General features: G+C 48.5%; 1 protein-coding gene across 11 annotated transcripts in view; it reads right to left on the bottom strand.

The window, feature by feature from the left end:
* Window positions 1-22,461, bottom strand: part of scml2 (Scm polycomb group protein like 2) — a 204,282-nt gene that overhangs the window by 111,739 nt on the left and 70,082 nt on the right. For 4 of the 11 annotated variants that reach the window (XM_068040385.1, XM_068040386.1, XM_068040391.1 and 1 more), the window contains 2 exons: window positions 16,126-16,229; window positions 65-133 (listed from right to left, as the gene is read on the bottom strand). The exons of 1 other annotated variant lie outside the window; for it this stretch is intronic. In XM_068040385.1, coding sequence (XP_067896486.1) covers window positions 65-133; window positions 16,126-16,150 — 94 coding nt within the window. In that variant the 5' untranslated portion in view covers window positions 16,151-16,229. Of the gene's footprint in view, window positions 1-64; window positions 134-16,125; window positions 16,230-22,461 lie in introns of those variants that run through there. 6 more of the 11 variants (XM_068040395.1, XM_068040396.1, XM_068040393.1 and 3 more) reach the window with 3 other exon arrangements.

Genomic DNA, 22,461 nt, shown 5'->3' with positions numbered 1-22,461 from the left:
TAAAGTATTGTACAAGAAAATTTTGTAATCAGTCTCCCTTAACATATCATCCAAGTATACTTACCACTGCTCTTAAGAGGATTATTTAGTAGATGGCTCTTCCCAGGTTTTTCTTTTCGATTTTCTTTTGAATCTAAAAGTGTGCAAACATAGTGCTTTAAGTACATTAATCATAGTAACAAAATATGGATAAATCCTTTATTTTGCTATATGTATTAAATTCTAAATGACTAGTTTTGTCTTTTTTTAAAAAAAATCAACCTCTTCAGTGTAATCTGGTTATTCTACACTTTTGAAAATGCAAACATAATAGGTCATGATATCTGATGAAGGGTCCACACCTGAAACATTAACATGCTTGCTCTCTCAATAGATGCTGCCCAACCTAATGATTGCTTGCAGCATTTTCTGAGACCGGGGGCGGGCGCGAGAGGCCGGGGGCGGGCGCGAGAGGCCGGGGGCGGGCGCGAGAGACCGAGAGAGAGGGCGAGGGAGAGACCGAGAGAGCGGGCGCGCGCGCGAGAGGGAGAGACCGAGAGAGCGGTCGCGCGCGCGAGAGGGAGAGACCGAGAGAGCGGTCGCGCGCGCGAGAGGGAGAGACCCAGAGAGCGGTCGCGCGCGCGAGAGGGAGAGACCCAGAGAGCGGTCGCGCGCGCGAGAGGGAGAGACCCAGAGAGCGGTCGCGCGCGCGAGAGGGAGAGACCCAGAGAGCGGTCGCGCGCGCGAGAGGGAGAGACCCAGAGAGCGGTCGCGCGCGCGAGAGGGAGAGACCCAGAGAGCGGTCGCGCGCGCGAGAGGGAGAGACCCAGAGAGCGGTCGCGCGCGCGAGAGGGAGAGACCCAGAGAGCGGTCGCGCGCGCGAGAGGGAGAGACCCAGAGAGCGGTCGCGCGCGCGAGAGGGAGAGACCCAGAGAGCGGTCGCGCGCGCGAGAGGGAGAGACCCAGAGAGCGGTCGCGCGCGCGAGAGGGAGAGACCCAGAGAGCGGTCGCGCGCGCGAGAGGGAGAGACCCAGAGAGCGGTCGCGCGCGCGAGAGGGAGAGACCCAGAGAGCGGTCGCGCGCGCGAGAGGGAGAGACCCAGAGAGCGGTCGCGCGCGCGAGAGGGAGAGACCCAGAGAGCGGTCGCGCGCGCGAGAGGGAGAGACCCAGAGAGCGGTCGCGCGCGCGAGAGGGAGAGACCCAGAGAGCGGTCGCGCGCGCGAGAGGGAGAGACCCAGAGAGCGGTCGCGCGCGCGAGAGGGAGAGACCCAGAGAGCGGTCGCGCGCGCGAGAGGGAGAGACCCAGAGAGCGGTCGCGCGCGCGAGAGGGAGAGACCCAGAGAGCGGTCGCGCGCGCGAGAGGGAGAGACCCAGAGAGCGGTCGCGCGCGCGAGAGGGAGAGACCCAGAGAGCGGTCGCGCGCGCGAGAGGGAGAGACCCAGAGAGCGGTCGCGCGCGCGAGAGGGAGAGACCCAGAGAGCGGTCGCGCGCGCGAGAGGGAGAGACCCAGAGAGCGGTCGCGCGCGCGAGAGGGAGAGACCCAGAGAGCGGTCGCGCGCGCGAGAGGGAGAGACCCAGAGAGCGGTCGCGCGCGCGAGAGGGAGAGACCCAGAGAGCGGTCGCGCGCGCGAGAGGGAGAGACCCAGAGAGCGGTCGCGCGCGCGAGAGGGAGAGACCCAGAGAGCGGTCGCGCGCGCGAGAGGGAGAGACCCAGAGAGCGGTCGCGCGCGCGAGAGGGAGAGACCCAGAGAGCGGTCGCGCGCGCGAGAGGGAGAGACCCAGAGAGCGGTCGCGCGCGCGAGAGGGAGAGACCCAGAGAGCGGTCGCGCGCGCGAGAGGGAGAGACCCAGAGAGCGGTCGCGCGCGCGAGAGGGAGAGACCCAGAGAGCGGTCTCGCGCGCGAGAGGGAGAGACCCAGAGAGCGGTCGCGCGCGCGAGAGGGAGAGACCCAGAGAGCGGTCGCGCGCGCGAGAGGGAGAGACCCAGAGAGCGGTCGCGCGCGCGAGAGGGAGAGACCCAGAGAGCGGTCGCGCGCGCGAGAGGGAGAGACCCAGAGAGCGGTCGCGCGCGCGAGAGGGAGAGACCCAGAGAGCGGTCGCGCGCGCGAGAGGGAGAGACCCAGAGAGCGGTCGCGCGCGCGAGAGGGAGAGACCCAGAGAGCGGTCGCGCGCGCGAGAGGGAGAGACCCAGAGAGCGGTCGCGCGCGCGAGAGGGAGAGACCCAGAGAGCGGTCGCGCGCGCGAGAGGGAGAGACCCAGAGAGCGGTCGCGCGCGCGAGAGGGAGAGACCCAGAGAGCGGTCGCTGCGCGCGAGAGGGAGAGACCCAGAGAGCGGTCGCGCGCGCGAGAGGGAGAGACCCAGAGAGCGGTCGCGCGCGCGAGAGGGAGAGACCCAGAGAGCGGTCGCGCGCGCGAGAGGGAGAGACCCAGAGAGCGGTCGCGCGCGCGAGAGGGAGAGACCCAGAGAGCGGTCGCGCGCGCGAGAGGGAGAGACCCAGAGAGCGGTCGCGCGCGCGAGAGGGAGAGACCGAGAGAGCGGTCGCGCGCGCGAGAGGGAGAGACCGAGAGAGCGGTCGCGCGCGCGAGAGGGAGAGACCGAGAGAGCGGTCGCGCGCGCGAGAGGGAGAGACCGAGAGAGCGGTCGCGCGCGCGAGAGGGAGAGACCGAGAGAGCGGTCGCGCGCGCGAGAGGGAGAGACCGAGAGAGCGGTCGCGCGCGCGAGAGGGAGAGACCGAGAGAGCGGTCGCGCGCGCGAGAGGGAGAGACCCAGAGAGCGGTCGCGCGCGCGAGAGGGAGAGACCGAGAGAGCGGTCGCGCGCGCGAGAGGGAGAGACCCAGAGAGCGGTCGCGCGCGCGTGAGGGAGAGACCCAGAGAGCGGTCGCGCGCGCGAGAGGGAGAGACCCAGAGAGCGGTCGCGCGCGCGAGAGGGAGAGACCGAGAGAGCGGTCGCGCGCGCGAGAGGGAGAGACCCAGAGAGCAGTCGCGCGCGCGAGGGAGAGACCAAGAGGGCGGGCGCGCGCAGGAGTGAAACCCCGAGAGAGCGGGCGCGCGCGCGAGGGGGAAGAGACCGAGACACAGGAAATTCTGAGAGACAGGATTAATATCCACTTGGAGATGCAGGAATTAATCAGGGATAGTCAGCATGGCTTTGTCAGGGGGAGGTGTGTGGGTGGTTTAAACTAATTTGGCAGGGGGGTGGGATACAGAGTGGAGGAACACAGCCAAATATAGAAGAGAAATTCAGTCAATCTGGAAGGCAGAGCAAATAATGCAAGGCTGGATTGCATCTATTTTAATGCAAGGAGTCTTGCAAGTAAGGCATTGATTAACACATTCGATTATGATATTATTGCTATCACTGAGACATGGTTGGGAGAAGGGCAGGACTAGCAGCTTAATATCCCAGGGTATAGAATCTTGAGGCGTGACAGGGGAGGGGATAAAAGAGGTGGCGGCATTGCACTGTTGATTAAGGAGTCAATTACTGCAGTAGGGAGGGATGATATCTTAGAAGGTTCCTCAAATGAGGCCATATGGGTAGAACTTAAAAACAAAAAGGGGCAATCACTTGGCTGGGAGTTCACTACAGGCCTCCAAACAGTTAGGGAGAAATAGAGGAGCAGATATGTAGGCAAATCTCAGAGGTGCATAAATAATAGGGTACTAATAGTAGGGGATTTCAACTTCCCCTATATTAGAGGGGATAGTATTAGTGGAAAAAGCTGAAAGGGGGCAGAATTCTTCAAGTGCATTCAGGAGTGTTTTTTGAGCCAGCACATATAGAGTCCTACAAGAGGAGGAGTGGTTCTGGATTTAATCCTGGGGAATGAAGCTGGACAAGTGGTAGAAGTGTCAGTGGGGGAACATGTCGGGGATAGTGACCATAACTCTAAGATTTAAGGTAGTTATGGAAAAGGACATAGAGGGACCAGAAATAAAAGTACTGAATTGGGGAAAGGCAGATTTCTATATGATAAAACAGGATATGGCCAAAGTGGACTGGGAGCAGCTTCTTAGAGAAATGTCTACATCAGACCATTGGGAGTCATTCAGAAAGTAAATAGTGAGGGTTCAGGTCCAATATGTTCCTGTAAAGGTGAAGGGTAGGACCAACAAATCAAGGGAACCCTGGATGTCAAGGGATATGGAGGATTGGATAAAGGGGAAAAAAGGAGGCTTATGGCAGATTCAGGGGGCTGAAAACAGTGGAGGTCCGAGAGGAGTATAGAAAGTGTTTGGGGGGGGGGGGGGGGGGGGGGTACTTAAAGTAATTAGGAGAGCGAAGAGGGGGCATGAAAAACCATTGGCGGGCAAGATAAAGGAAAATCCCAAGGCGTTTTGAAAGGATATCAAGGGCAAGAGGATAACCAGGGAAAGAGTAGGGCGCAATAGGGACCAAAGTGGCAATGTGTGTGTGGAGCCGGAGGATGTAGGTGAGGTTTTAAATGATTATTTTTCATCTGTGTTCACTATGGAGAAGGATGATGTAGGTGTAGAGATCAGGGAGGAAGACTGTGATATACTCAAACAAATTAGCATTGAAAGGGAGGTATTAGCAGTTTTAGCTGGCTTAAAAGTGGATAAATCCCCAGGCCCAGATGAGATGTATCCCAGGCTGTCATGTGAAGCAAGGGAGGAGATTGCAGGGTTTCTGACACACATTTTCAAATCCTCTCTGGCCACAGGAGAGGTACCAGAGGACTGGAGGACAACGAATGTAGTACCATTATTCAAGAAGGGTAGTAGGGGAAAACCAGGTAATTATAGGCCTGTGAGTCTAACGTCAGTGGTAGGGAAACTATTGGAAAAATTCTGAGAGACAGGATTAATATCCACTTGGGGAGATGCAGGGATTAATCAGGGATAGTCAGCATGGCTTTGTCAGGGGGAGATGATGTCTAACAAATTTGATTGAATTTTTCGAGGAGGTGACAAGATGTAGATGAGGGTAAAGCAGTTGATATGGTCTGCATGGACTTCAGTAAGGCTTTTGATAAGGTCCCGCATGGGTGTTTGGTTAAAAAGGTTAGAGCCCATGGGATCCAGGGTAATTTGCCCAATTGGATCCAAAATTGGCTTGGTGGCAGAGGGTGATAGTCAAGGGCTGTTTTTGCACATGGTGGACTGTGACCAGTGGTGTACCACAGGGATAGGTGCTGGGACCCTTACTGTTTGTAGTGTACATTAATGATTTAGACGTGAATATAGTAGGTAGGATCAGTAAGTTCACAGATGACAGGAAAATTGGTGGTGTCGTAAATAGTGAGGAGGAAAACCTTAGATTACAGGATGATATAGATGGGCTGGCAAGATGGGCGGAGCAATGGCAGATGGAGTTTAATCCTGAGAAGTGTGAGATGATGCATTTTGGGAGGACGAGCAAGGCAAAGGAATATACAATGGATGGTAGGACCCTAGGAAGTACAGAGGGACCTCGAGGTGCTTGTCCATAGATCACTGAAGGAAGCAGCATAGGTTGATAAGGTGGTTAGGAAGGCATATGGGATACTTGCCTTTATTAGCCAAGACATAGAATATAGGAGCAGGCAGGTTATGTTAGAGCTGTATAAAACACTGGTTAGGCCACTGCTGGAGTACTGTGTACAGTTCTGGTCACCAAACTATAGGAAGGATGTGACTGCACTGGAGAGGGTGCAGAGGAATTCACCAGGATGTTGCTTGGGCTGGAACATTTCAGTTATGGAGAGAGACTGGATAGGCTAGGGTTGTTTTCAGAAGGCTGAGGGGAGATCTGATTGAGGTATACAAAATTATGAGGGGCATCAATAGGATAGGAAGGAACTTTTTCCCTTAGCGGAGGGGTCAGTAACCAGGGGGCATAGATTTAAGCTAAGGGGCAGGAGGTTAAGAGGGGAGTTGAGGAAAAATGTTTTCACCCAGAGGGTGGTTGGAATCTGGAACATACTGCCTGGAGGGGTGGTAGAGGCAGGAACCCTCACAACATTTAATAAGTATTACGATGAGCACTTGAAATGCCACAGCATACAAGGCTACAGGCCAAGTGCTGATTAGATTGTATGGGTGCTTGATGGTCGGCGCAGGTGCCTTGGGCCAGAGGGCCTGTTTCTGTGCTGTAAAACTCTGACTCTAACATACAGGTTTGGAAGGACAAAAAGCAAGAATTGTACTTTTGTTATGCACAATTCAAGTAGACATACCTGCCACTACACATTACTGAAATATGATTGACATGAATGTTCCTTCTTTTAATTATACTCATCTCAGAGGCAGATGCTAATGTCAAATTAAAATTTGGTGAAGCATCTGCCTTAATAGTGTTACCCACAGGGAAACAATCCTTTGGATTTTCCTTAAATAGTTAAGATTGGGATTATAACTAGATTTTTCCTTGTGTTACGAATAAATTTAATATGGAATTAAGTTGGGGAGGGGAGAGATGAAAAATTTCTGCTAAAAGTAAATCACTAGCCAACTTTCTCCAAAAATATTTAGATTATATATGGTTACAGAGCCAATTTTTGAACTCTCATTGATGCTGATGGTCCTATTTCTACCACTCTCTGGAAATACAGTTTACAGCAGTGCGATGTGTGCCTCCTTTGACATTGAGAGGAATACTTCTGATCAAACTGGGAACTAAATAAGAGCCCACCAGTGACTGGAGAAAATCATTACCAAACCAGTACTTTTGCATACTTCACCAGTCAAGGTTTCCCAAGGTTGGGCAGCTATGGACTGGGATGCCAGACTGGTGTTACTTCAACAAAATCAAATGGTACTGCTTAGGAAACAGGGAAAGTATCAAGCATTTTTTATACTCTTAGAGTCTAACTGATGAAGGATGACAATTTTTCTTATTTTCTCAAATCTGTCTTCCATTTATAAAAAGTCAGTAAAAGTTCAGTATTAGAAATAACATGACAACTTCTCAGATGGGTCTGCTAACTAATGTACTATGTCATGCACAGTAACAAATCATACAGGTGGGAAAATACCACATATAACCTTTACCCGGTCTTGAATTAGACCACCTTAGTCAGGGTAGTGGTGGATTTAACTGTTCATCTACATGCTCCTACCCAGGGATGTGGGGAAGGAAAGATCAGCCAAGTTTCTGATTAATCAGTGATGCCTGCTCTAAAGTGGATATGATCAGATGACATTTTTGTCATTGCTTGCCTGCATAGACCTCTGCAAGCTATCCAACTTCAACATCAGAAAAAGTTTTGGGCAAACTAAATGAATCGAAAATGAGACTTCATACTAAATGCATGTCACAGGATTTGCATGTCAAACTGACTTAATCATTTCCATGACTTCAGTGCATGCATGAACTCATACACATGCATGTATGTATGTTCTAATGAAAGGTCACAGACCTGAAACATTAACTTTGCTTCTCTCTCCACAGATGCTGCCTGAGCTGCTGAGTATTTCTAGCACTTCGTTTTTATTTCAGTATTCCAGCATCTGCAGTAGTTTGCTTTTATTTACACATGTATTACCTATTCTGGTCAAATATGCTCACAGTATAAGTGACAAACTCAGCAGCCACATTATATTACAAAACTGCTTCCTTTATAGGCAGATTCATAACTTACACTGCTTTTTTTGACCTGCTTCTTGCATAAAAGATCTCATTTTAAAACAGCTAAACCAATACAAAAGATTCAACTGCTTCTGAAAGCAGTAAGTCATAGGATTAAAAATTTTCATGACAGGAGGAGGCCATACAATCCATAATTGGAAATAAAATTAGTGAGCATTTGGAATGCATGAGTAAGTCAAGTACATTCAACATAGATTTGTCGAAGGCAAATCATGTTTAACTAAGCTCTTATTTTGAAGAAGTAGTAGCTGCAGTAATTGTCTTGCATATGAATATTCAGAAGGTAGGTGGATAAGGTAAGGCAGGTGCCCTTATAGGTTCAGTAGAAAAACTCAGCCATATGAATTATTAAGAACAGTAACAGCACAAACAGTAATTCAAATGACAGGCAAATTAAAAGTAAATGGACATTGCTCAGATTGAATAAAGGATGGATGTGCTGTCAGTATTGAGTCCACTTTTATCGTGGCCATTTAAATTGTTTGGACTTAGGCACAGGGAGCACAAACCGAAATCTGCTGTTGACAGAGGGTTTGGCAAATATCAAGACAGACTGTAAAGGACAGGTTAGGACTATGGGCAAGAAGTTGGCAGATGCAATTTAATGTGAGCAAGAGAGAGATAATGTGTTTTGGGAGGAAAAAAATAAGGATTATTTGGTATACATTTAATGAAAAGATATGATGGTAGAAATGAACAAAGAGACTTGAGGGATTCAAATACATTATTTCCTGAAAAGCAAATGCAGTTAGAAAAAGCTATAAAAAAAAGGTCAACAATATTGTGAGTTTTATAAATAGGGGTAGGGAGTGAAGAGTGAAGTCATGATAAATTTGTACAAAACATTGTAGACCATAGTTTGAAGCAGAGGAAAATACAGGGCTATGGGGAAATAGCAGGCAGACTTGGATTGCTTTAGCCAAGAGCTGGCATAGACACCATAGGCTTAAATGATCAACTCCTGTTCTGTAGGTCTCAACTCTCGAAAAACAAAGTGTCTGCTCTTTCCCCTAACCTTGCACATTTTTATTTTCCAAATTTTTATCCACCTCATGTTAAAAGCGAATGTGGCTTCTTCTTCCACTAGTTTGTGGCAAGGCAATTCATGTCCTGACAACTCTCTGCATTGCAAACAATTCTCTTAACTTAACATTGTTCTGGTGATCTCACACACTAAACTACTGGAAATAATTTTCTTAAGTAACTTGGTCAAAACCCTTCCCAATTTTGAATAGTGTCAGCTGATCTACTCAACCTTACCTGTCTTGATAAAAAATGCCTCAGTTTCTCCTCATAATTGAAACCTCTAATCCCTGGTATCATGCTGGATATCTGTAATAGTCCATAGTAAATGTCTAATGTGCCCTTCCAGAAGAAAGGTATTAAAAAAGGACAATATTGTGAATGTGCCCTAACCAATAATTTGTACATGTCTTGCATTACCTCTGCTTTTGCACTCTATCTCTACTTATAAAACCTAGGATTCCATATGCTTTTTGCATCTCCTTTTAACAGCTTTACCAAAGCACACTCCCACTTTTAAAAATTATTGCATCTAAACCCACAAGTCTCTCTGCTTCTCCACTCCTTTTTCAATTTTACCATTTCATACATATCCTCTCTCCATTTTATCTCCCAAAATGTATTGCCTGCCATTTCTCCACAGTAAATTTCATCTGTCATCTATGCAATCTACTAGCCTGTTTATATCCTTGTGAAGTTATTTATGGTTAACCAGGCTCCCTATTTTTATGGCCTCCGCAAACTTTGGTACAGTGCCTCCAATGCTCAAGTGTATAAAGAGAAAAGAAAATGAGAGAGAGAACACAATGATTTACAATCCTCCAGTTCAAAAGACATCCATCAACCAACTTCCTACCCATGCTTCCATATTCCCCTTGATACCATGTGGTTCCAATGCAGCATCTCAAATGCCTTTTGAAAATCAACATCCACTGCATTTTCTCTCAATACGGTCCAATATTTCCTCAAAATCATGATTACATTTATCAGACGTGAATTGCCTTTTACAAATCCATGCTGGATATCTGTAATAGTCCATTTAGTCCCCATTTTTCTTGGTTTTTGGGGGGGTGGGAGAGGACATATGGTTGCCAATCTTCATAAGGCATCAAGTGAGCAGAATGAAAGCTGATATTTGAAGCACCATAATTTTCTGAATATAATATGCACTCCGATTTTCGTGAATGAAGAAACAAATTTGCTGTATCACCATGTATAATACACACCCATCATTTGAATTGTTTGCGCAGGCTAACTTGGGGAAGTAAGGTACATATGGGATGTGCTCGTGGGCCTGGAGTAAGCTTGGAACTGGAGCTGATCAGTTTCTTTCCAGGTGCAGACACAGTAACATGCAAAGTGCAGTACCTATCAAAACCAACCGGCCTAGTTGAGTTCGCTTGCGAATTGGTTACTTTCGTTAACAGAGCAATTCCCTATGATGGCACACCTTTTATAAGGCGATATTCTTCGTATTAATGTTCTGAATTAGAAATTTTAACCATTAACATGGTAGAGAAAAGAACAAGTTGCAGTCTTCAAAATTAAGGTGACAGAATTTGCTGAAAACCATGGGTTACAGAGCGGCAGCAAGGAAATTCGATGCTAATGAGGCAAACGTTTATCCTTGGAGCTTTGCCAAAGTCTTGAACTAAAATCCTATGGCAAGCAAGCAAGCCAACGCTCCTGGACATGGAAGAAAGGTTCAGCACCCACAGCTCAAGCAACAACTTCTGGAATACATTCATCAACATCGAGCAAGTGAATGCGCAGTCAACATTGTAGAAATTCGCCTGAAAGTCCTTTATATCACGGAAGGTTTGGATCTCAAGAGCACTTTTAAAGCATCGTCAAAATGGTGCTGCCTCTTTATGCAAAGGCATGATGTATCCATACGCCAACACAATCAAAGCATGGTTTTGAAGTAGTACGATCAAAACGCAATATCTCCAGTAAATATGCATTATCATTCACAACATGTCTGGAAAAGATGTTCTTGACCAGCTGCAAAAAAACCCATTTTGGTTTGTTCTTTCTTTGGCCTCCTTATCTCGAGAGACAATGGGTAAGTGCCTGGAGGTGGTCAGCGGTGTGTGGAGCAGCGCCTGGAGTGGCTATAAAGGCCAATTCTAGAGTGACAGGCTCTTCCACAGGTGCTGCAGAAAAATGTGTTTGTCGGGGCTGTTACACAGTTGGCTCTCCCCTTGCGCTTGTGTTTTTTCCTGCCAACTGCTAAGTCTTTTCGACTCGCCACACTTTAGCCCCGCCTTTATGGCTGATACTCACCCCAACTTCTAAATAAATTTTTAGGGAAAAAAAACACATATTACGCTCCAAAAATTACAGTAATAATTTTAGACACGAGCTTCCTTTCATTTTCGTGCACATAATTTAAAAATGAAACCGTAATAAGCAACAATTACCAATCCAGTTTTGTAGTCTTGACCTGTCCTTGCTCAGTATTTACACATGCAAACTTTTGGTAGGGGCTATTGGACAGTAGTAGCAAACAGGAATGCTGGCCAATTTTTCCTTCCCGGACTCAGGGGTGCCAAGGCCAACTGCCGTGTTACAGCTTACCCCAGAGAAGGCATCCAACTTGAGAGCTCAGAGGTTTCTTGGCCTGTATGGACCAATTCCTCACTCAATAAGCTGGTGATGCCACTAGGGAGCAGGGCGTTCATTGAGGGTTAGGTCACTTACATTCAACAGATGCTTAAAACCGATTAAGCACTTCCAGAAGGTATACAAGTGCCCAAAATAGCTGACAGAATTAGCTTCACTTCTTACTATTACGACCAGGTGAGGAAGGGGTCTAAGGCTCCCTCTTTGGTCTTTACTGGTTTGGCTGTAACACGGTTTAACTTTAAAAGACTGTTTTTTTTAAGGTTAACACCTCAATGAGTCCTTGCTCACTGCTCTCTAATTGTAACTGTAAATGAACCAACCAGACAGTTTTTCTCAGGTTTAAACATGAATGATAAGTTTATTAACCTTATCACTCTAACACGGTTAAAAGTTACTAAGCTACGCGACACCACCACGCTAGCATGCATACAAGATAAACACACACACACAAATAGATATAGAGGGAAGAAGAATTAAAGGAGGAGGTTTAAGTAGATTGACAATAAATAGAATTCAGTACTGTCTTTCGGTTAGGGTTTGATTGGAGTTGAGGTCTTGCAGTTCTCACTGGGGCCCAGTGCACACTTTCAAACTTGTTTCTCTGTAGCAGAAGGCTGAAGAAGTCCCCTAACTTGAGGCTTAAGCTGTTTCTGTGGGTCCCTGGGACCTTGCTTGAGCGAGAGACAGGGAGAGAGAGCTTCCTTCTCTTTGGTCTTCAAATGCAGTCTGCCCAAAACCTACGAGGCACAATTTAAACAGTTCCCAGTCTGGCCAGCAAGTAAGTCACGTGACCAACTCTGTTTGAAACAGTATTGTTTGCGACGGTTGTTGATTCGCTAAGTTCTCCAGTCACACTCCACCCCACCTGGTTGTGGAGCTGTGGCTCTTACACAGACAAAGAAGGTTTATTATTACGATTGCCCAGACCAATCTTGCTAATTGAATCAGTGAGCACTCCCATTGACTCTCTATTCAACTATCTCTCAGTATGCAAATGTGCAGCCATGTTTCAGTTGTCCAACTCTGTGGTTTGTTTTTTAAATCAGGTTCTGTACAATGTCCAGCAAAAAGGTTCAAGTAGTGTTCCATCTGATAAAATGAAGATGTTTCCATTTGGAAGGTGTGGTTTCCGTCACATTACAATTGCCACGTTAAGACAATTATGTAATTCCAACGTACTTGCCTGTGTAGAAACTTAGCAAATGTGACAACACATCACTGCACTGACAAGCCTATCCTCTGTTAACTTGACTGATTCCTGACTTGCTTCAAAGATCCTTAAGGGATGCTGCATCTCAAACACACAATATACACCAAAAAGTGCATCAGGTTAGTATGCTAAGAAATTATTTAATTTGGACGTCACTAAAGATTAGTTGAGAAGTGCAATCTTCAGGTCCAAGTGCCATGTGGACATGGTGCTGAGGTACACAGTTAAGACATAAAGTACACAAGCATTGTACACAAATGCATATAGAACAAGAAATAAGAAAAGTTAATTAGAAGCACTTATTCCACTTAAAAAGCTACAATAGCCATTATAGAGACGTGGCTATAAGCTGGACATAATTAGGTGTTAAATGTGCCAGTCTATAGGAACTTTCAAAAAAGGATAGGGAAAGTGGGGAACGAGGAGAATAGCAATATTGATAGAAGATATAATTAACATAGTTGAAAGAAGGGATTTCAGTGAGCGTGATCAAGCAGTGCAAACAATATGGGTAGATGAGTATTAAGGAACACCAAAGGATGCAAGACTCTTAGTAGTTTTCCACCGACCTCTTGATAATAGTTATGTAGTGGGTGCTGACGGTGTATAAAGGAGGAAATCACTGAAGCAATAAGCAAAATCAAAGTGGTTATAATGGGAGATTAATTTTTATATGGACTGCGAGAAACAGCTCAAAAAGTAATGGCAATGATTGAATTTCTAGAATGTATACAGGACAGATTTCTGAAATAATATGTTTTAGAACTGACATGGAACAGACCATACGGGGACGTAGTGATGAGAAATTCAGCAAAATTAGCTAACAATCTGATGGCAAAGGAGCATCTTGCAAATAGAATGCATGACATGATTCAGTTTGATATTAAGTTAAGCCTTCTCCCCTCGAACCTAAGTTTTTAAATTTAAATTAGGTGAATTTCGAAGGGATGAGACATAACTGACTGCAGTAAATTGGCTGAACTGTTAATGGGTAAAATCTACAGGTGCCCATGTACACATCACTAAAAGCTAATGCAGAGCTGCAAAAGGCAGTCAAAATGCTAATGAAATGCTGGCCTAACTTGACTGGTTCGAGACAAATCAAATAATTAGCACACACAGAAGAATATAGTAACTTTGCAGATAGGCAGGCCTACACATGGTTTAACACACCTGGATTGTAACATTTTTTTCTCTTAGCATGTGTTTGTTTTGAATTGAGGCTATTTAAACTAATTAGTAATAACAAAAGCAATATCCTTACAAGGCTTGAAAAAATGAATAGATGGGATGATGTATTGATGCTAATTATTTGAAGAATACTTCTTTTATTTAAGCATCTTCCACAGATCATGGGAGCATAACAATGCATACAATTTTAAGAATGTAGGGCGCCTCCGCAGATGAACCTCTTTCCCAGTAGTCAGACAGATTTGCCAAAGTATTTGTTGTGTGTATCAATCAAATGTAAACAAGTGAAAAGTGACAAATTCTACACGTGGCAGCTTTAGAGACATTATCAAATGGAACTCAATTAACGGGTGCAACTGCGGAACAAGTGGAATGGTCATTCACGTGCCTCTGACTGCTTCTTCCGTGAAACATAATGCAGTGTTCTCAACCATCCAACTACCCACAGCAAACAAGTAACTATTCAGACATTTGAAATTGTTTTGTACAAAAGATTTGGAAATGTGGTGCTCAAAGAGCGTCCACATAATGAAAACAATGCTCCTTTTCTGATTGAAGTATTTTTTTTAAATTAGAGATACAGGACTGAAACAGGCCCTTCGGCCCACTGAGTCTGTGCCAACCAACAACCACCCATTTAAACTAACCCTACAGTAACCCCATATTCCCTACCACCTACCTACACTAGGGGCAATTTACAATGGCCAATTTACCTATCACCTGCGAGTCTTTGGCTGTGGGAGGAAACCGGAGCACTCGGCGAAAACCCACACAGAACTTGCAAACTCCACACAGGCAGTACCCAGAATCGAACCCGGGTCCCTGGAGCTGAGAGGCGGCAGTGGCTAACCACTGCACCACTGTGGAGTGTAAAACAATGGACAACAATTTCTTGGCCCAAGTGAAATGTGGAAACTCAAGAGTCACAACATCTGCCCAGTCAGATAAGTAATTACAGTTCACCGAATCCTGAGCTGAAACTAAATGAACAGCACTCCTCACAAAGGATTCACATGATCCATGAAGTGCACTCAACATACAATTTAGCTCCTGACAAATTAATGCAAGATCCCAACTGATAACCAGTGAAAGCAGAAACTGGACCCAATTTCCATATAGCCTGCATAAAACAGGATAATTAAGCATTCCATATTGAGCCAAAAGAGTAAAAGATCATGGAAGAACCAAATTGTCACACTGTCAGACAGAACATGGTTTTACCCAAATCCAATAATGATTAAAACCATTCAGAAGTTGAAGCTACCAGACAATACAACCAACTTTATATAAAAAAAAATACCTGCAGAAACTCATCATGCTATCTACTTCCACAAATAGATCAGTCCTTTTCAGCCACTGCACTTCAAAAACCATCAATTTGAAATTTCAGTCTGCATCTAAAATTTAACAGATTTCTTCTGTTGGATAGTTAGAACTCATGCCTTCTGAGAATCACTGTATCCAAGTTACTCGGGCAACTTTAAGTTATTCTGCTTTAATATATACTATGGACGGAATCAAGGGGAATGAAGGAAATATACAGAAAAACTCATGTCCAGGAAGAGTCAGTGCAGCTGTCCAAGCTAACTTGACTTTAACCTCCAACAGAAATAAGTTGGCCATTGCCCAGAGAGAGGACGGTGTATTTTTGGGCAGCCCCCAAACCCTGAATATTTCTTCAATTGGCTACAACAATGGATCTTCCACTCAGTGTGCAGCATGAGCTAACAAGAGAAAATGCTACTTTATTGACATAATGTGTTAGACTAACACAATTAACTCTTGGTACTGACACATGAATTTGACTGGACTAAATCTAGATAATGCAACAAAGAAGGACTTCCTCCCTGTTTGTTCATGTAGACAATCACTCTGCATGTCTGTCTTGTGTCTTCCCCTTTAATAATTTTGCCCTCAATAATATGGAGCATATAATCCAGCAGTGGTCATATTTGGGTAACAAGCACTTTAAGCAGTCATGCCTGTATGAAACATAAAATGCTGCAGTTCAGCTCAATTTGAAGGCCTTAGTAAAATTGCTGTTGATATACTATTCTGAGGAGGTTTTGAATTGATCAGTAAAAGCACTTGTACCAGATCAACAACTGCCCAATGTCCTGCATTGGAAAATCAGTTTGTGCTTCTAGTGCCTTCAATTGGGTTTCATGGCACTTTACAGTTACAGCTAAGACAGTTTATGGTTGACCAATGTTTATTGCCATGTGACCTTGAATGTTACCTCCTTATATTCATATACATAGTGTGACAATTAGTATTGGCTTAAATCTAAGTACTCACAGAAAAAGAATTGGGTACTTGCAAACAGAAGACTACAAGCATTAATCTGATGGGACAGATAATCTGTTTTTCTAATGAGAAGCACAAAACAAAGAACGAAAACAGTGCTTATGAAATGCAACTGCCAATCAATACCAACGACATGTTTTCAATCCACAAGATAGGTGCTATATTCGTTTTAATGGCTTAAATTGGGCAAGCTTACCTTTAGTTGCTGAAACCCTCCCCATGATAATTCCTGTATTCAATGTCCCACACCACACAAAAGCTGGAACCACATCAAATTCCTTCTTTTGAAAGGATGATTTCCTGCAAAGAATTACAAAATGCAGATAACAGAGATGACAACATAGAGGGTGTAATAAGTTTCCTGTAAAGAAAACATGCGTAAATGTGGAGTTTATTAATGAAGTAAAATGGGGTGGGCCAGTTATAAACAATGGTTAACTGTGCCCATCTCATCCCTCCACTCTTTTGATGGTGTGTGTTTTGAAGATTGACAGCTTTCCTTGAATTTAGAAAAAATTTGGGCAGATAACATTGCAGCCTAAATACTGGGGGAACAAGCTGTGTTAGTCTCCCACATTACCTTTTGTATTTGCAGCCAGATTTCCTATAATGTAGGCACACCATTCCCTCCCTTATGCAAACTGGTCATGACACTTTAGCCAGTGTGAAAGCCCGTGGCCATGACTACTTTGAGTCAGAACATAATTACAGAGAGAATAGCTGCATATATGCGTGATGGCAACATAGTAGCTATCAATGTACACTACTGGCACCGAGCAACAGCAGTAAGAAATGGCCGTTTAACTATCATCTGGCCACTGGGTGCATGATGCACAAGTAAAGTGAGCTGGCAGATAACGGTTAGAACAGCAGCAACTATCGTTGAAGGTATTTCACTAATAAAAAAAAAGTTTTCAGACAAATCAGTTAACCGTGTTAAAAAGACGATCACCCAATCAGTTTTCTTTTCACGAACTAAAGGGGCATGTGGGGCCAGCAGTACATTTTTATTCCACTAACAGTTGTTAAATTCCTAAAACACTGCAATTAATCTGGGGCTTTATTTTGTACGGTAATCTGATTCAAGTGATTGGAAACAATCTAAAAAATGGAAATAGATTTGTTTTTATACAAGTCTACAAAGAACATGTAATATTCTGTAACTGAAAGTCCCTGAAATTGTGATAGAGTACTAAACAACTGCAAGTCACTAAACTGAGTGAAAAACCACATTGCAGATTTACGGTCTGCTGTGTCAAAGCACAGTATGGAAAAATCGAGTTACTGCATACTGAACTCCAGAGAAGGCATTACAATCTGGGTATGTATAACAGGTTGTAAATCAGTTTCACAAATTACGTGAACAACAAAAACTTATATTTGAATAGCACCTTCAACATAACAAAGCTGCACTTGTATGTTCGCTTTCAGAGACTTATGAACAAGACACTTGGGTCCCTTTGGACATCAATACTTCCCAAACTCTTAGCATTTAAGAAATACTCTGCATTTCTGTTTTGCCTACCAAAGTGGATAACTTCACATTTTTCCGCATTACATTCCATCTGCCATGTTCTTGCCCATTCACTTAGCCTGTCTAAATCCCCTTGAAGCCTCTATGCATCCTCCTCACAACTCACTTTGCCACTTAGTTTTGTGTCATCAGCAAACTTGGAAATATTACATTTGGTCCCCACATCCAAGTCATTGATATAGATTTTAAATAGCTGGGGTTTAATCACTGATCTTGCAGTCAGAATTACCCATTTATTCCTACTCTGCTTCCTGTCCGTTGACCAATTCTCAATCCACGCCAGTCTATTACCCCCAATGCCACGTACTCTAATTTTGCTTACTAACCTCCCTTGTGGGACCTTACTGAAAGCCTTCTGAAAATCCAAATATACCACAACCACTGGTACCCCCTTATTTATTCTGCTAGAGACATCCTCAAAAAACTCCAACAGGCTTGTCAAACGTGATTTCCGTTTCATAAATCCATATTGGCTCAGCCCAATCCTACCATTATTTTCTAACTGTCCAGTTATCACATTCTTTATAATAGATTCTAGCATTTTCCCTTCCACTGATGTCAGGTAACAGGTCTGCAGCTTCCCGTTTTCTTTCTCCTCCTTTCTTGAATAGTGGGGTTACATTTGCTACCTGCCAATCTGCAGGAACCGTTCCAGAATCAAGAGAATTTTGGATGATCATCACCAACACATCCAATATCTCTACGGCCACCACTTTAAACACTCAGATGTAGATCAAGTCCAGGGGATTATCAACTTTGAGTCCCATTAATTTCTCCAGTACTACTTTTACTAATACTGATTCTGTCAGTTCCACATTCGCAGTAAACCCTTGGTTCTCTAGTATTCCTGGGAGGTTAGTCATCGAGTGACACAGCACTGAAACAGGCCCTTCGGCCCACCGAATCTGTGCCAACCATCAACCACCCATTTATACTAATCCTATATTAATCCCATATTCCCTACCACATCCCCACAATTCTCCTACCACCTACCGACACTAGGGGCAATTTACAATGGCCAATTTACCTATCAAACTTGCAAGTCTTGGGCTGTGGGAGGAACCGGAGCACCCGGCGGAAACCTATGCGGTCACAGGGAGAACTTGCAAACTCCGCACAGCAGTACCCAGAACTGAACCCGGGTGAGGCTGCGGCAGTAACCACAGCACCACTGTGCCATCCGTTATTTGTATCTTCCGGCGTGAAGACAGACACAAAGTATTTGTTTAGTTGCTCTGCCATTTCCTTATTCTCCATTATAAATTCTCCAGTCTCTGCAGTTGTGGACCCACATTTGTCTTCGCTAATCTGTTCCTTTTAAGATACCTATGGAACAGGGTCTTCCAACATAAAGACCACCAGTCAGGATCTGGCCCGAGGCAGTTCCTCATCCTTCACGGGGTGCATGACTGGATATGGAAAATTTCCCTTTGTCTACTTCTTGCAGACTGGCTTCATAAAAGAAATCTCATCAGTTTCACAGCAGACAGGTGCTGACATCGCAAACAGCTTTTTTGCTACTTTGGATGGATTTGGAGTTTTATAAAATCCCACTGGAAAACATCAAATCTGTCCGAAATTCAGAAACAGCTGTTAACCGATGTCGGCAGCTCTAAGCTGTGAAACTGGCTTGCAATTTAAAACAAAACTGATCAACCAGCTACGAAGCATTCCCAATCTCCGCAAGTGTGAGAGGGAGGGGGAGGGGAGGGGGCGGGGCGAGAGAGAGAGAGAGGGGGGGGCGGGGCGAGAGAGAGAGAGAGGGGGGGCGGGGCGAGAGAGAGAGGGGGGGCGGGGCGAGAGAGAGAGAGAGGGGGCGGCGGGGCGAGAGAGAGAGAGGGGGGGCGGGGCGAGAGAGAGAGAGGGGGGGGCGGGGCGAGAGAGAGAGAGGGGGACGGGGCGAGAGAGAGGGGGCGGGGCGAGAGAGAGAGAGGGGGGGCGGGGCGAGAGAGAGAGGGGGGGCGCGGGGCGAGAGAGAGGGGGCGGGGCGAGAGAGAGAGAGGGGGGCGGGGCGAGAGAGAGAGAGGGGGGCGGGGCGAGAGAGAGAGAGGGGGCGGGGCGAGAGAGAGAGAGGGGGGCGGGGCGAGAGAGAGAGAGGGGGCGGGGCGAGAGAGAGAGAGGGGGGCGGGGCGAGAGAGAGAGAGGGGGGGGTTAGAGAGAGAGGGGGGGGTTAGAGAGAGAGGGGGGGTTAGAGAGAGAGGGGGGGGTTAGAGAGAGAGGGGGGGTTAGAGAGAGAGGGGGGTTAGAGAGAGAGGGGGGGTTAGAGAGAGAGGGGGGGTTAGAGAGAGAGGGGGGGTTAGAGAGAGAGGGGGGGTTAGAGAGAGAGGGGGGGTTAGAGAGAGAGGGGGGTTAGAGAGAGAGGGGGGTTAGAGAGAGAGAGGGGTGGAAAGAGAGAGAGAGAGAGGGGGGTTAGAAAGAGAGAGAGAGAGAGACAGAGAGAGGGGGGTTAGAGAGAGAGAGGGGGGTTAGAGAGAGAGAGAGAGGGGGGTTAGAGAGAGGGGGGGGTTGGAGAGAAAGTGAGAGAGAGAGAGAGAGGGGGGTTAGAGAGAGAGAGGGGGGGGTGAGAGAGAGGGGGGTGAGAGAGAGAAAGAGAGGGGGTTGAGAGAGAGAGAGAGAGAGAGAGGGGGGTTAGAGAGAGAGGGGGGGATTAGAGAGAGAGAGAGAGAGAGGGGGTTAGAGAGGGGGTTAGAGAGAGAGGGGGGTTAGAGAGAGAGGGGGGTTCGAGAGAGGGGAGTTCGAGAGAGGGGAGTTCGAGAGAGGGGAGTTCGAGAGAGGGGCAGTTCGAGAGAGGGGAGTTCGAGAGAGGGGAGTTCGAGAGAGGGGAGTTCGAGAGAGGGGAGTTCGAGAGAGAGAGAGAGGGGGCGGGGCGAGAGAGAGAGGGGGCGGGGCGAGAGAGAGAGGGGGGCGGGGCGAGAGAGAGAGAGGGGGGGCGGGGCGAGAGAGAGAGAGGGGGGCGGGGCGAGAGAGAGAGAGAGGGGGCGGGGCGAGAGAGAGAGAGGGGGGGGCGGGGCGAGAGAGAGAGAGGGGGGGGCGGGGCGAGAGAGGGAGGGGGGCGGGGCGAGAGAGAGAGAGGGGCGGGGCGAGAGAGAGGGGGGGCGGGGCGAGAGAGAGAGGGGGGCGGGGCGAGAGAGAGAGGGGGGGCGGGGCGAGAGAGAGAGGGGGGGGCGGGGCGAGAGAGAGAGGGGGGGCGGGGCGAGAGAGAGAGGGGGGGGCGGGGCGAGAGAGAGAGGGGGGGCGGGGCGAGAGAGAGAGGGGGGGCGGGGCGAGAGAGAGAGAGGGGGCGGGGCGAGAGAGAGAGAGGGGGCGGGGCGAGAGAGAGAGAGGGGGGCGGGGCGAGAGAGAGAGAGGGGGGCGGGGCGAGAGAGAGAGAGGGGGCGGGGCGAGAGAGAGAGGGGGCGGGGCGAGAGAGAGAGAGAGGGGGCGCGGCGAGAGAGAGAGAGAGGGGGCGGGGCGAGAGAGAGAGGGCGGGGCGAGAGAGAGGGCGGGGCGAGAGTGAGAGAGAGGGCGGGGCGAGAGTGAGAGAGAGGGCGGGGCGAGAGTGAGAGAGAGGGCGGGGCGAGAGTGAGAGAGAGGGCGGGGCGAGAGAGAGAGAGGGAGGGCGAGAGAGAGAGAGAGGGAGGGTTAGAGAGAGAGAGGGGGGGGTGAGAGAGAGGGGGGTGAGAGAGAGAAAGAGAGGGGGTTGAGAGAGAGAGAGAGAGAGAGGGGGGGTTGGAGAGAAAGTGAGAGAGAGAGAGAGAGGGGGGGTTAGAGAGAGAGAGGGGGGGGTGAGAGAGAGGGGGGTGAGAGAGAGAAAGAGAGGGGGTTGAGAGAGAGAGAGAGAGAGAGAGGGGGGTTAGAGAGAGAGGGGGGATTAGAGAGAGAGAGAGAGAGAGGGGGGTTAGAGAGAGAGGGGGGTTCGAGAGAGGGGAGTTCGAGAGAGGGGAGTTCGAGAGAGGGGAGTTCGAGAGAGGGGAGTTCGAGAGAGGGGAGTTCGAGAGAGGGGAGTTCGAGAGAGGGGAGTTCGAGAGAGAGAGAGAGGGAGCGGGGCGAGAGAGAGAGGGGCGGGGCGAGAGAGAGAGGGGGGCGGGCGAGAGAGAGAGAGGGGGGCGGGGCGAGAGAGAGAGAGGGGGGCGGGGCGAGAGAGAGAGAGAGGGGGGCGGGGCGAGAGAGAGAGAGGGGGGGGCGGGGCTGAGAGAGAGAGGGGGGGGCGGGGCGAGAGAGGGAGGGGGGTGGGCGAGAGAGAGAGAGGGGCGGGGCGAGAGAGAGGGGGGCGGGCGAGAGAGAGAGGGGGCGGGGCGAGAGAGAGAGGGGGGGCGGGCGAGAGAGAGAGGGGGGGGCGGGCGAGAGAGAGAGGGGGGGCGGGGCGAGAGAGAGAGGGGGGCGGGGCGAGAGAGAGAGAGGGGGCGGGCGAGAGAGAGAGAGGGGGCGGGGCGAGAGAGAGAGAGGGGGCGGGGCGAGAGAGAGAGAGGGGGGCGGGGCGAGAGAGAGAGAGGGGGCGGGCGAGAGAGAGAGGGGGCGGGGCGAGAGAGAGAGGGGGCGCGGCGAGAGAGAGAGAGAGGGGGCGGGGCGAGAGAGAGAGGGCGGGGCGAGAGAGAGGGCGGGGCGAGAGTGAGAGAGAGGGCGGGCGAAGTGAGAGAGAGGGCGGGGCGAGAGTGAGAGAGAGGGCGGGGCGAGAGTGAGAGAGAGGGCGGGGCGAGAGTGAGAGAGAGGGCGGGGCGAGAGAGAGAGAGGGAGGGGCGAGAGAGAGAGAGAGGGAGGGGCGAGAGAGAGAGAGAGGGAGGGGCGAGAGAGAGAGAGAGGGAGGGGCGAGAGACAGAGAGAGGGAGGGGGGAGAGAGAGAGAGAGGGAGGGGCGAGAGAGAGAGAGAGGGAGGGGGGAGAGAGAGAGAGAGGGAGGGGGGAGAGAGAGAGAGGGAGGGGGGCGGGGCGAGAGAGAGAGAGAGGGGGGCGGGGCGAGAGAGAGAGAGAGAGGGGGGCGGGGCGAGAGAGAGAGGGGGGGCGGGGCGAGAGAGAGAGAGAG

Source organism: Heterodontus francisci, chromosome 10 (assembly GCF_036365525.1).
Source record: "Heterodontus francisci isolate sHetFra1 chromosome 10, sHetFra1.hap1, whole genome shotgun sequence".
Taxonomy (NCBI): domain Eukaryota; kingdom Metazoa; phylum Chordata; class Chondrichthyes; order Heterodontiformes; family Heterodontidae; genus Heterodontus; species Heterodontus francisci.
The sequence above is the reverse complement of the archived record's forward strand: the minus strand, read 5'-3'. Positions and strand labels throughout refer to the sequence as shown.